This window comes from Saccopteryx bilineata, chromosome 3, assembly GCF_036850765.1.
Source record: "Saccopteryx bilineata isolate mSacBil1 chromosome 3, mSacBil1_pri_phased_curated, whole genome shotgun sequence".
NCBI lineage: Eukaryota > Metazoa > Chordata > Mammalia > Chiroptera > Emballonuridae > Saccopteryx > Saccopteryx bilineata.
In genome coordinates, this window is record NC_089492.1 from 952501 (window position 1) to 966348 (window position 13848).

At 63.6% G+C, this 13848-nt stretch overlaps 1 protein-coding gene across 1 annotated transcript in view; it reads left to right on the forward strand.

Moving 5' to 3' along the window:
* SCRIB (scribble planar cell polarity protein) overlaps positions 1-13533 on the forward strand; it is a 23488-nt gene extending 9955 nt beyond the window's left edge. The window contains exons 19-37 of the mRNA XM_066265524.1: positions 1-190; positions 288-368; positions 448-699; positions 987-1097; positions 1185-1478; positions 1564-1752; positions 8623-8733; positions 8813-8860; positions 10414-10476; positions 10890-10979; positions 11104-11211; positions 11326-11485; positions 11560-11686; positions 11785-11970; positions 12345-12487; positions 12565-12602; positions 12737-12811; positions 13021-13072; positions 13155-13533. The exon at positions 1-190 is cut by the window's left edge and continues 128 nt beyond it. Of these exons, the coding sequence (XP_066121621.1) occupies positions 1-190; positions 288-368; positions 448-699; positions 987-1097; positions 1185-1478; positions 1564-1752; positions 8623-8733; positions 8813-8860; positions 10414-10476; positions 10890-10979; positions 11104-11211; positions 11326-11485; positions 11560-11686; positions 11785-11970; positions 12345-12487; positions 12565-12602; positions 12737-12811; positions 13021-13072; positions 13155-13300 (2464 nt within the window). The 3' untranslated portion in view covers positions 13301-13533. The remainder of the gene's footprint in view (positions 191-287; positions 369-447; positions 700-986; positions 1098-1184; positions 1479-1563; positions 1753-8622; positions 8734-8812; positions 8861-10413; positions 10477-10889; positions 10980-11103; positions 11212-11325; positions 11486-11559; positions 11687-11784; positions 11971-12344; positions 12488-12564; positions 12603-12736; positions 12812-13020; positions 13073-13154) is intronic.
* The last annotated feature ends 315 nt before the right edge of the window (positions 13534-13848 follow it).

Consider the following 13848-nt stretch of genomic DNA (forward strand, 5'->3'; position numbering starts at 1 on the left):
CACGCCTCTGCGGCCCGAGGATGACTACAGCCCCCGAGACCGACGGCTTGGCAGTCTGCGCCTGCCCCAGCCTGAGCCCCCGGGGCCCCTCCGGCAGCGCCACGTGGCCTGCCTGGTGCGCAGCGAGAAGGGGCTAGGCTTCAGCATCGCCGGTGGAAAAGGCTCCACGCCCTACCGGGCTGGCGACGGGGTGAGCCTGGCAACAGGGGCGGAGGGGCCGGGCCGGCACCAGCCACAAGACCCCGTGTCCCAGCCTCTGCTGCACGCTCCCTCCCCGCCCTCCACAGGGAATCTTCATCTCCCGCATCGCCGAGGGGGGTGCTGCCCACCGGGCGGGCACGCTGCAGGTCGGCGACCGTGTTCTCTCGGTACGTGGGAGCCATGGGGCCTGCCCGGAGCTCCCTCCCAGTTCTCCAGGGAGCCTCCTGACCAGCCTCGCTCTTACAGATCAACGGGGTGGACATGACGGAGGCCAGGCACGACCATGCGGTTTCTCTGCTGACCGCTGCCTCCCCAACCATCGCCCTGTTGCTGGAGCGTGAAGCTGGGGGAGCCCTTCCCCCCAGCCCCCCACCACACCCCTCACCACCCACTGCTGCTGCCACCGCCCCGGTCACTGCCACCCCTGCTGACCCTGGGCCACTGAGGCTGGCCCCCAGTCTACTTGCTGCTGCCCTGGAGGGGCCGTACCCAGTGGAGGTGAGACCCCAGGCCCCTGCCCACCTGCAGCCTCCTCCATGTCCACACATCTCCAGGGGTGGGGCCCTTCCAGGTGGCAGAGTGGCTGGTCCTAGGACGCTGGGGCTTCGTTCCTTAGCACAGCGTCCTCTCCGGTGGCCCCACATGCAGCCAGCATGGACAGCCCCACCCGACCCCTTAGCTGCAGCTGCCCTGGGGCCTGTACACCGTCCGAGCTGGAGAAGCTCCCGTTAGTTACCCGGGCAGGCTTGTCCCGGTCAGCCCCTCACGCCCCGTGGTGTCCCCAGGAGATCTGCCTGCCGAGAGCCGGGGGCCCCTTGGGCCTGAGCATCGTTGGGGGCTCCGACCACTCCAGCCACCCGTTCGGAGTTCAGGAGCCTGGCGTGTTCATCTCCAAGGTAGAGGGGGCCGCAGGCGCCTGTGCGAGGCGGGCACCCAGGCGTGGCCACCGAAGCCCTGCCCACCAGACCCACCCTGCCCCGCAGGTGCTGCCCCGGGGCCTGGCTGCGCGCTGTGGCCTGCAGGTTGGGGACCGCATCCTGGCGGTGAACGGGCAGGACGTGAGGGAAGCCACGCACCAGGAGGCCGTGAGCGCGCTGCTGCGACCCTGCCTGGAGCTGGTCCTGCTGGTGCGCAGGGACCCCCCGCCCCCGGGCCTGCGGGAGCTCTGTGTCCAGAAAGCCCCAGGGGAGAAGCTGGGCATCAGCATCCGTGGGGGCGCCAAGGGCCACGCAGGGAACCCCTGCGACCCCACAGACGAGGGCATCTTCATCTCCAAGGTGAGGGCCCGCCTGCCGGGTGTTTGAAGTGGACAAGGGGCCTAGGGCGGCCAGGCCTTAGGTGCAAGGTCTGGTGTCCCTGCAGGTGAGCCCCGCTGGCGCGGCCGGGCGCGATGGCCGCCTGCGAGTGGGGCTGCGGCTGCTGGAGGTGAACCAGCAGAGCCTGCTGGGCCTCACGCACGCCGAGGCCGTGCAGCTGCTGCGCAATGCGGGGGACTCCCTCACCGTGCTCGTCTGCGACGGCTTCGACACCAGCACCACCGCCCCTGTTGAGGTCAGTGCCCCCGCGTGACCTGGAGGAGTTGCAGTGAGCTGATCCCGTGTGGTCAGACAGCCAGTCCTGTGGCCCTCGCGCTGGGTGGGGGCATGAGCAGGTGGCACGGCCAACACTAGAAGAGAGTGAAGGACCTACTGCCAGTAGGCAGCTCCGACCCTGCATGGCCACTAGGCCCGCACATTCCGGCTCGGAGCCAGGCGCACAGCCAGACCAGGGCTCCTGAGAGGGTGCCTGTACTCCTGTGGGGCCCCCGTCCAGCTCGGCCTGGGAAGCCCCTCAGTGGAGAGCTCACTGCCCAGGTCTTAACCAGAGTGGGGTGTGTGAGGGGAACCCAGCTGGGTTCCTGGGACCTGCCGCCTGGCCTGGCCCGTACCCTGGACAGAGCCAGGCCCCTGCGGTGTCCTCTCCGCTCAAAAGCAAGGGGGTCGCGCTGTCTCGCCATCTTCCTTCCCCACCACTGTGGGCCCCTTGGCACAGCTGGTGTGACAGCGTTGCTAGTGGCCCCACACAGGCGGGTGGCTTTTCCCCCGCAGTGGCCACCAGCTCAGCCGTGAGGGTGCTTGCTGGCAGGATCTCTGGGATGGCGTGGTCCCTGCAGATGGGGCTCGTCTTCAGTAGATCTCCGGGATGTGACCTCCTGCTGGCCTGTCCCTGCACAGTAGTGGGGGGAGCAGGGTTTGCAGCCATGTCCTTTGCTCCAGGCTGGACACTGGTCTGGAGGCCATGCGTCACAGGCCCTGGAGCCTTGTGCTCGTGTCTGCCTTCATCCTCATGGGGATCCAGGGGGTTCCTAAGGAGGGACTGCTTGTGTGTGGGGCTTAGGTCCTGGGCTGTGTCTTCCCAGGAAGGTGCTTTGCCTTTGTTTCTTACTTAAGACCATTTTAGTTAATCCTACTTTCAAGCTTTTTGTTCAGAGAGAAAGTGCAGCTTCGGGGTGACAGGTCACACACCCTGAGCTCTGGGGCCACACTTGGCTTCACTGTCTGACCGGAGGCTGCTGCCCTGGTGGCCCTGGTGGCCGTGCATGTGTGCTTCCCACGCCTGCGGCTGTCTGGGGGGGGCCCAGCGGGCATGGAGCCACCTGTGCCCAAGGAGTTTCTGCGCAGCGCACACGTCTGTCCCGGGGTCAGGCAGGTGGTGTCGTCTTGTTTCCGTGTCTTTTGGCCTCAGGGAGTGTCTTGTCACGTGATTGTGCATGCAGTGGTTCTCATGTTGTAAACGTCTTACTGCGTGCAAGTGCTTTTCGTCACTTTCACTTTTCTTAAGAGAGGGAAGGGAGAGAGAAACATCAATGGCTGCTCTACTGTTCACGCACTCACTGGCTGACTCTTGTGTGCGCCCTGACCGGGGACCGACCCCACAACCCTGGCATGTTGGGACGACACTGGGACCAGCTGAGCCGCCTGTCCAGAGCTGTCACTTCCGCTCTTTGTGAATGCTGTCTTTGGAGTCACAGAAGTCTAAGATTCCTTTGAATGATGTCTTCTCATGTTTCCTTCACAACCTCTGTTCAGGTGTCTGCTCAGGAATGCCTCCCCACGCGGGGCTAGCGACACATCATCTGTTTCCCTTGAGCGGTTCTGCGGTTTAAGCACAGCTTTAGCCCACGTCATCCCAGTGACCTGGGGTGGGGACCGCCGTGGTCCTAGCCAGGTTCCTCTGTCCGTGACCTGGGCTCTGCATCTGGATGTGACTTTCTTCTCTTACCTGCTGTCACTTTGGGGTGTGTTTGATACCTGAGTAGCTGAGTCACTCACCTTAGGCTCTTCTCTGTCACCACCTGAATCCTGGTTCCACAAGGCAGGGGGCCAGCCCCTGTCCACCCCTGTAGGACAGGGTAGAATCCTGGCTCCACAGGCAGGGGGCCAGCCCCTGTCCACCCCTGTAGGACAGGGTGGAATCCTGGTTCCACAAGGCAGGGGGCCAGCCCCTGTCCACCCCTGTAGGACAGGGTGGAATCCTGGCTCCACAGGCAGGGGGCCAGCCCCTGTCCACCCCTGTAGGACAGGGTGGAATCCTGGTTCCACAAGGCAGGGGGCCAGCCCCTGTCCACCCCTGTAGGACAGGGTAGAATCCTGGCTCCACAAGGCAGGGGGCCAGCCCCTGTCCACCCCTGTAGGACAGGGTGGAATCCTGGCTCCACAAGGCAGGGGTCAGCCCCTGTCCACCCCTGTAGGACAGGGTGGAATCCTGGCTCCACAAGGCAGGGGTCAGCCCCTGTCCACCCCTGTAGGACAGGGTGGAATCCTGGCTCCACAAGGCAGGGGCCAGCCCCTGTCCACCCCTGTAGGACAGGGTGGAATCCTGGCTCCACAAGGCAGGGGTCAGCCCCTGTCCACCCCTGTAGGACAGGGTGGAATCCTGGCTCCACAGGCAGGGGGCCAGCCCCTGTCCACCCCTGTAGGACAGGGTGGAATCCTGGCTCCACAGGCAGGGGCCAGCCCCTGTCCACCCCTGTAGGACAGGGTGGAATCCTGGCTCCACAGGCAGGGGGCCAGCCCCTGTCCACCCCTGTAGGACAGGGTGGAATCCTGGCTCCACAAGGCAGGGGCCAGCCCCTGTCCACCCCTGTAGGACAGGGTAGAATCCTGGCTCCACAGGCAGGGGCCAGCCCCTGTCCACCCCTGTAGGACAGGGTGGAATCCTGGCTCCACAGGCAGGGGGCCAGCCCCTGTCCACCCCTGTAGGACAGGGTGGAATCCTGGCTCCACAGGCAGGGGCCAGCCCCTGTCCACCCCTGTAGGACAGGGTGGAATCCTGGCTCCACAGGCAGGGGGCCAGCACCTGTCCACCCCTGTAGGACAGGGTGGAATCCTGGCTCCACAGGCAGGGGCCAGCCCCTGTCCACCCCTGTAGGACAGGGTAGAATCCTGGCTCCACAGGCAGGGGGCCAGCACCTGTCCACCCCTGTAGGACAGGGTGGAATCCTGGCTCCACAGGCAGGGGCCAGCCCCTGTCCACCCCTGTAGGACAGGGTGGAATCCTGGCTCCACAGGCAGGGGGCCAGCCCCTGTCCACCCCTGTAGGACAGGGTGGAATCCTGGCTCCACAGGCAGGGGGCCAGCACCTGTCCACCCCTGTAGGACAGGGTGGAATCCTGGCTCCACAGGCAGGGGCCAGCCCCTGTCCACCCCTGTAGGACAGGGTGGAATCCTGGCTCCACAGGCAGGGGGCCAGCACCTGTCCACCCCTGTAGGACAGGGTGGAATCCTGGCTCCACAGGCAGGGGCCAGCCCCTGTCCACCCCTGTAGGACAGGGTGGAATCCTGGCTCCACAGGCGGGGGGCCAGCCCCTGTCCACCCCTGTAGGACAGGGTGGAATCCTGGCTCCACAGGCAGGGGGCCAGCACCTGTCCACCCCTGTAGGACAGGGTGGAATCCTGGCTCCACAGGCAGGGGGCCAGCACCTGTCCACCCCTGTAGGACAGGGTGGAATCCTGGCTCCACAAGGCAGGGGTCAGCCCCTGTCCACCCCTGTAGGACAGGGTGGAATCCTGGCTCCACAGGCAGGGGCCAGCCCCTGTCCACCCCTGTAGGACAGGGTGGAATCCTGGCTCCACAGGCAGGGGGCCAGCACCTGTCCACCCCTGTAGGAGTCGGGGTTTGTCAACAGCTTTCCTGTGTTTCGATTCTGTAAACTTGTCTTCTTGTCACCTGCGCCCTGGCCACCTTTCCCCAGTGTGATCTGAGCAGCGGGTGGTGTGGGACTGCCCTGGGGACATGCTTCTTCCTGCCCTGCAGCTGCTGCATCCTGTTCACACTTACCGTGGGGCCTCCTCTGAGCAGCGGGCTCATCACCTCCTGGGGTGATCGGGAGGAATCGGCAGGAGACAGCACTGCTCCCACCCGCCTTCTGTCGGCCACTTGTGCGTCCCAGAGTTCTGACACCCTGACCCTCAGGTGTCTGGGACAAGGTGGAGGACACTCCTACTGGTGTCCTTCTATGGCCGTGCCCCCTTGATCCTCTTCCTTCTGTCTTCTTACCCCTGTCACACGTGCCAGAGTGGTGTGTGAGGAGCCTCGTCTGAGCCAGCTTTGGCGTTTCCATCACGCCTTTCTGTGCAGCGCCTCTGCGGTCCTGACTCTGGGGAGAATCCGTTAGTTATGCCTTTCGTGGCCAGCGCTTCTGCAGCTGCCTGAGGGAGAGCTTCTTTATCAGCTGCTCTCTCCTGAAACACATCATGAACACAGCACGGCTCTTGCATTTGTCACCTTGAGTGACCAGCTGGTGCCTGGGAAACCTCCCAGGATGGCTGGGCGGTGCTCTCTGGTTTTGTTGACTGCGGTTATGAACTCGGGGTCGTGTGTTCCACGCCTGTGCTCATGTCTCATTCCTTGGGCAGGGCGCTCCCAGGTCTTGTGGCCTAATGCCTGTCACTTGATGGCATCCTTGCTGTCCGCCATTACTGGTGTCCCTGGTGGGTCTCTGTGCTGATGGAGCCTGGAGAGAGCATGTTTGTAGAAAAAAGAATGTTTGTAGTGTTATTTTCAATTTCTATTTAAGGTTGTAGGTTTTCTACTCAGGTTTGTGGTTTTATGTTTGTGGCTTTCTCACTGAGAATTGTTCTTAGACATCATCACCATAATTACACAATAATTTCAGGTTTCAATACCAATATTACTACTTACTAATAATAAAACATTGGGAGCAATTTAAGATTTCTTTGTTTTCAGGACTTACTTACCCAAGTAGTATGTGCACTCAAATCCTGAGTTTTTAAATCACTTGAAATAATTTTTCATGTTGTTTTGCTGCCAACTTGAAAAATCTTGTTTCCTAATAGTGTAACCCTCCCATTCACGTGGCCCCAAAAGCACAGCACGGCACCGTGAGGAGTCTGACTTAACTCTGTGCCCCAGCAGGCCACCATTTGTATTGGTGTTGGTCTACCTTGTGATTCGTTCCTTCTTCAGGAATATAAGTGAATGCGTAAAGTAATTTTAAACTCAGAGAAAAGAGCCCCTCTGGCCAGCCCCATGTGCGTCTCACCTCCCAGCGGAGGGCGCGGCTGGGGCATACCAGCGGTCTCCTGACACGGGCCTTGAACTTCTGACCAGCACGGCCACCAGCGTGTGGAGCGCCCCTTGCTGTGGGTCTGTCTGTGGATGCGTCTTGGGCAGGATCTTCACAGGAGGGACACTCTTGGTTCATCCCGTTCCTGGTGATCTTCGCGGTAGTGTTGGGTGGCTTCCCCGCTGCAAAGTGGCTCTTTCCCCTTTGAAATTAATAGCTATTTTGTGGGAGGTCTTTGAGAGTGTCTGAATGTCCCAGTCATCAGATTTTCGCTGCCGCCTCAGCCCCATGGACGTTTCTGGCACCAGCCCCGTGGTGGGTGCTCCCCGGGCTCTCCGCTGTGAGGAGCCTCCCTCCTCCGAGCAAGTGTGTCACCAACTTGCCCTTAGTGCATCCGTGATGGTGTCCTGACGTCACAGATGACCGTCTGTCATTGGTGCTGTCAGTGTCGATGTGCAGATGGTCCAAGCTCTGTTGAACACGGGTTTCCAGGGGTCCCTGCCCCTCTGCATGGCCCACCTGCCTTGACTTTCTGGCACAGGGGACGTCCTGGGCTCACCTGTGCTTTCCCACCAGCCCTGCAGTAACAGTTCTCTGAGGAGCACTAGTCCATTTATTGGAAAGTGATATTGAAGCCAAGATCCGGGCCCTTGGTGTGCTCATGGCCATCGGGTGTCATGGTGTCAGGCCCTCAGTGGCTGGGGTTGTTTGTGCAAGTGTATGCACACCAACACACAGTCCCTGTGACTCAGGACGGGCATCTCACACTCCAGCGTCACATGGACTTTCTGCTCAGCCCTCCTGTGAGCGACATCCTGCCGGGTCTGGGGACCCGCCTCGTTCTGCCGGTGGCTTTGACTCAGTTGGGATGCTGAGGAGCTGAGTGCCTGAGTTTTTGCTGTTGAATCTCTTGGTTTTGTCAGAGTCAGTCACATGTCCATGCCTGCCGGAGCTGTTTGTCACACTCCTCCATGTTTGGTGACCTTGGTTCTGTGTGGCCCCTGTAGCTCACAGTCACTGAGTCATCCTCGCCCAAGGTGCCACTGCCTCTAGGTGCTTTCCACCCCAATGCTGACCCCCCGCCCTCCCCTGTGCTTTCCACCCGAGTGCTGGCCTCCCTGCTGACCCCCCGCCCTCCCCTGTGCTTTCCACCCGAGTGCTGGCCTCCCTGCTGACCCCCCGCCCTCCCCTGTGCTTTCCACCTGAGTGCTGGCCTCTCTGCTGACCCTCCCCCTCGCCCCTCCTCGCCCTCCTGCAGACGCTCCTAGCCCTCTGGTGGTCACTGCCATCAGGCTTCCTGCGCCACAGCCAGCCAGGCAGGTTCTGGCCCCCAATGAGACATCCTGTCCACATGGAGGGGTTCTCTGTGCCTCCCCAACTCTGATTCCTGCTGCTGCTGGAGGCTGAGTGGCCCGTTTTTCCCTGTGGGGCGGGAAGTGAGCCTGTGTTCACCCTCCGTGCTCGTGGCCGCCACTCGGGCCCACCTGGCTGCTACTTCCTGACCGAGACTGCACTCGGTGCCTCCTGGCTCAGGCGTTTGGGGTCCGAGCCTTCCCGGTGCTCACCTTGCAGATCTCAGACGGGCCTGTTGTGGGTGGTGCCCTGAGTCACCAAGCGCCTCGTCCCCGCCCTCCTCTTGGTGTTCCCATTCTTTGCTGGGGTGGCTGTACAGGGTCAGCGTGCCCAGCCCCCCAGCAGCGGGACCCTGTATTGCCGCAGCGTCCCAGCATGTGTCCCACATGACCTGCAGCCACCCTGTGTCACAGACAGTGGCTCGTTCTCCTGGGCAGCCGGCAGTGCTCACAGAGCCTCCCGGAGACCCCTCACCAGGCACATGCTCGCTGTCCCCTCAGGTGTCCCCGGGTGTCATCGCCAACCCCTTTGCGGCAGGCATCGGTCGCCGGAACAGCCTGGAAAGCATCTCCTCCATTGACCGGGAGCTGAGCCCTGAGGGCCCCACCAAGGTTAGAACCACCTGCCCAGTGGCCCCAGGGCCGGCAAACCTAAGGCCGCAGGTCACTGACCAGTTTGCTCCACTTACAGGAGAAGGAGCCGCCTGGCCAGACATCACAGTGGGGACCAGAAGCCACAGTGAGTGTCTGGCTGTTGCTGCCCCACATGCTGGCCCTTGGTTCTGAGCTCTGGCAGGCCCTCCCTGCTAGGCACTGCAGGGTGGACACAGCCCAAGGGGTTGTGGGCGGCTGAGTCCCAGACCCTGCTCCATGGTCCTCAGAGCTGCCCACCCCACGCTCAGTCACAGACACAGCCCTCCTCACCCCTGCGTCCACCCAGCTTGCTGGCCATGCCCTGGCCGCTGTGCCCAGCACAGGGTCCATCTCCCTGGGTCACACTTGTGGTCTGGACTCTGCCCACCTGTTTGCTGGCTCATCCCTGCCTGAGCTCCATCCTTTCACGTCAGACCCCAAAGGACAGCGGTTCTGGATGGACACCACAGGGCTCCTGTCCCTGGGCCAGGCCTGAGATGGCAGTGGCAAGCCCTCGCTGGGGCAGAGTGGGCTTCAGAGGCGCCCAAGTCAGGGCCTACAGGACTGGACTGGGCAGGGCACCCAGGTTGGAGCCCCACCTCCCGACCTGGCTCGAGTTGTGTCCCTTGTAACTGTTGAGCCGAGCCATGCGGCCGGTGCTGCTGTGGCCTCTCTACAGCTGAGAACCAGAGGCTGGGGGGGGGGGGAGCTTGTGAAGGCCGTCAGCCCCCACCCCTCTGTCTCTCGCCCAGACTCACAGAGCAGGCAGGCTGTTGTGGGGAACATACAGGCCAAGGGGTTCCTAGCAGGCCTGTGGCAGGGCAAAGGCATCGGGAGGCCACCAGAGCCATCGGGTCCTAGTGGGACAGGGCACAGGCCACCATGGGGGGGACGGGTTGGAGCAGCTGCGAGGAGCCGTGGAGACCAGGGCTGGGGGGAGAGGCCTGGCGGTGACAGCTGGGCTGGGGGTGGACTCTGGGCAGGGTGAACGTTTAGTCCTTGCTCCTCCCGAGAGGTATAAATACCCTCCCAGAGGCTGTCTAGCCAGCGTCACTGAGAGAGCCCTCGGGAAGGTGAGTGGTGGGCAGGCGGGCACCAGAAGGCGCTGGGAGAGGGGCTGACCCACCCTCACTCTCTCCCTCAACCAGAAGCCCCCGGGAGGGGTAGGGACCCAGGGTCCTCTGACCAAAGGGGCACAGCTGGGGTGGCTGGCAGGAGGCAGGTACCTCTGAGACTCGGGAGGGCAGCTGTGGGGCAGCGCACAGCCTTGGCCCGAGCGCAAGAGCTTCAGCGCCTCTGCCCCAGCCCCCGCCCTCCAGCTCTTACTCTGTCCCATCTCCACGTGGTCTTGGTCTCTCTTCCCATCTCTCGTCAAGCCCCTGACAGCCCTCGGCCACAGACATGCCAGAGGTGGGGAGGGGGAGAGCAGAGGCCAAGCATGCTCCAGGCCTCCCTGTTTCCCGGCATTGTGGGTGGAGGGGGGGCCTGGTCGACCCAGGGTGTGGCTGAGCAGTAGTCCAGGCCCATCTGGGGCTCATGTCAGGCCAGGGAGCTGAAGCCTCTGCCACCAAAGCAAGCACCCCACCCGCCAACTCCTTGTGGGCCCCCAGCCCTGTCGTCCCCTCACCCCACCCACCTCCTGGCTCCTGGCTCCTCCAGGTACCAAGCAGGGCCGCTGGAGGGAAGATGGCTGAGGCCCCTTGCTCCCCTGGCAGCCAGCAGGTGAGTGTCCATTGGGGGGAGGGCTGGAGGACAGTGCAGAGGTATGCTTGTGTGCAGCACCTTCTCTGGGAAAGGGCTGGGATGGGACAGCCCGCCCCCGGTGCCACCTCTCACTCTGGGAGGGCACAGCCTGTGGGCACCTTGCCAGATCTGCCTGGCAGTGGGGGTAGGGAGCTTCCTGTGGCTCCCTGGGCAAATGGGGCTGGGTGGTCAAGGGTTCCCCCGTACCTGGGAGCTGACCTGGCTCTGCCCCTTCCTCCTCGCCTGCCAAGCTCCCTGGTTCTGCTGCATGGGGACTCTGGTCACCCACCCCACTGCCACCTTGGCTCCATCTCCATCTTTCCCCCTCTATTCCCTCATTCCTTACCTGAATCCCTGGTCCCTCCCTCTGGTCCTGCCCCTGCCCTTTGCAGACAAAACCCGGGGTGATCCAGCCACTGGCTCAGGCCTGGCCAAGGGGCTCCCCGGCTTCCAGGGGCAGAGGCAGAGGCGATCCCTGCTCTGTGAGTGCCCTGACCTGTGGGGGTGGGGGTACGAGGCAGTCAGGGGGAACAGGTGTGGGCTGGGGTGTGATGGCTGAAGCCTCGACAGCTGTTCCAGCGCAGCTCACAAGAGCCTCGCCCCCAGCCCCCCTCCCCACCCTCCCCGGATGAGCTGCCTTCTGATGTGAAGCGGGCCTACAGGACCTTCGCTGCGGTGCCCGGCCCGCATCCGCCCCAGGACCCAACTACCCACGTACGTGTGATGGCTGCCCATCCCCACCTGCGAGCACCTTCCATGTGGAATGCGGTGGGGGGGGTGCAAGCCCAAGCAGAGAGCTGCTCTAGTCTCAGATTCCCCTCCCCACAGACCCCCATGCCTGGGCCCACCGCCTCCCCAGAGCAGCTTTCCTTCCGAGAGCGGCAGAAGTACTTTGAGTTGGAGGTGCGGGTGCCCCAGGCGGAGGGCCCCCCAAAGCGTGTGTCACTGGTGGGTGCTGATGACCTTCGGAAGATGCAGGAGGAGGAAGGTGAGCTGGCGGTTAGCCACCGCGGGGGGCGGCGCAGGGGCTGGTCCCTAAGCCGGTCTCCCCTCCCCCCCCAGCCCGAAAGCTGCAACAGAAGAGGGCACAGATGCTGCGGGAGGCGGTGGACGCAGGGCTGGAAGGGGAGGCCCGGGACAACGAGGAACCGGAGGAGGAACCTCCCTGGGCCGGGGGCCCTGCTGCAGGGTGAGGCGGGTGAAGGGTAGGCACTTCCTGTCCCCCAGGCGCGGCCCTCCCGTCGGGGCCTCGCCCACCTGGCCTTCCTGCCCTGTCCCTTGATCCAGGCTCGTCCCGGCGTCCCCTCCACCCCTGGGAAGCGGCGCCCCAGTGCGGACGGCCAAAGCTGAGCGGCGCCATCAGGAGCGGCTGCGCGTGCAGAGCCCAGAGTTGCCGGTGCCGGAGCGGGCTCTGTCCCCTGCGGAACGCCGCGCCCTGGAGGCCGAGAAGCGGGCTCTGTGGAGGGCAGCGAGGTGAGGTCCTCCCGTGCCGCCCCCGGCCATCCGCCCTGCCCACTGCCCCTACAGCTCCGCCCCCAGTCCTTACAGCTCCGCCCACACAGCCCAGCCCCCAGTCCGTACAGCCCCGCCCACTGCCCCTACAGCTCCGCCCCCAGTCCTTACAGCTCCGCCCACTGCCGCCCGCCCGTACAGCCCCGCCCCCAGTCCTTACAGCTCCGCCCGCTGCCCCCTCCCACCCGCACAGCCCCGCCCACTGCCCCTACAGCTCCGCCCGCACAGCCCCGCCCCCAGTCCTTACAGCCCCGCCCACTGCTCCCCTCCCGCCCGCACAGCCCTGCCCACTGCCCCTACAGCTCCGCACAGCCTCGCCTCTCCATTCTTTGCAGGATGAAGTCCCTGGAGCAGGACGCCCTCCGCGCACAGATGGTTCTCAGCAAATCCCAGGAGGGTCGGAGCAAGCGTGGGCCCCTGGAGCGGCTGGCTGAGGCCCCCTCGCCCGCACCCACCCCGTCACCCACCCCCTTGGAAGGTCTGTGTGTCCTATAGGCGTGGGGGTCTTGGCCTGCAGCGCAGACCTCTTCCAACGACCATTTCTTGTTCCCCTAGACCTCAGCCCCCAGACCAGCACCTCCCCTGGACGTCTGGTGAGGACCAGCGGCCGCGGCCTTTCCCCACCCCGTCCAGGTGGCATGGGGGCGGGGATCCCGCCTGTACCCCACCCCTGCTCCTCTTCTCAGCTCTCTGCCTCTGCCTCTCTCCCTCACGCTGTCCTCTCAAGGCCTTGTCTGGGAGGAAGTTCGACTACAGGGTGTTCGCCGCCCTACCTTCTTCTAGACCTGTCTATGACATGCAGGTACCGGGCCCTCCTGGCCCTTGTGCCTACAGCCCCGCGCCGCTGCTGGGACCTCACCCAGCCTGTCCCCCGCCTCTGGCACCTTCCCTGTCTCTCTTTCTGGGGCCAGACCTGTTCCTGGGGTGTGGGGCCTCCCCACCCAGGCTCACATGGGTGGTTTTCAGCAGGTCTGGGGCAGAGCTCTGACCCATCCCTTCTCCCCGCCACAGTCCCCAGATTTTGCTGAGCAGCTGAGGTCCTTGGAGCCATCTCCCAGCTCAGGTGAGTTGCCTGGACAGGCCAGGGGTGCACATGGGGTGCGTGGCCCCCATCACCTCACTCCTTCCCTGCCTCTGCTTGCCAGGCCTGCAGGAGGAGGATGGAGAGGTAGCCATGGTGCTTCTGGGCAGGCCCTCACCAGAGGCCATGGGCCCCGAGGAGGTGACACTGTGCAGCAGCCGCCGCCCCATGCGGCCGGGGCGTCGCGGCCTGGGCCCGGTGCCTTCCTAGATGGTCTGCATCTCTTCCCAGACTTGTGGCGGAGACCCTGCCAGCTCCAACACCACCCTTGCCTCAAGTCTTTTAACCTGGGTGTTAGCATTTTAAAGAGACTCTTGAGGAGTTCTGGCCACTAACTGCCCCCTCCCCAGCCGGGACCTCTTGGCAAGACTGTAACTAGTGATGTTTGTACAACCAAAGACTCTATTTTGTGGTTTAAGGAGAATAAAATTGACTACATTTTATCTTCTGTCTGTGGGTCTACCCATGTACACATCCACACCCACCCTTTCTGCCCCTCCCAAGGATGAGGCCCCTGGCGGGGGACACCTAACTCCAAGGTCTCCCCCACACTCTGTGCTACTCCCCACCCAGAGGGACTGGTTGGCCCACCCACATCCAGGCAGGGTACACCCACCCCAAGTGCCTGCAAACCGGTGTCTTCCAGCCGGGGCTCCCACCTGGCCAGGGACTTGCACGTACACCCGTACACCCGCTGCCCTCTCCACACAAACACACGTGGTGGTGGCCCCAGGGCCCTGTTTTATTGGTTCTGGGCG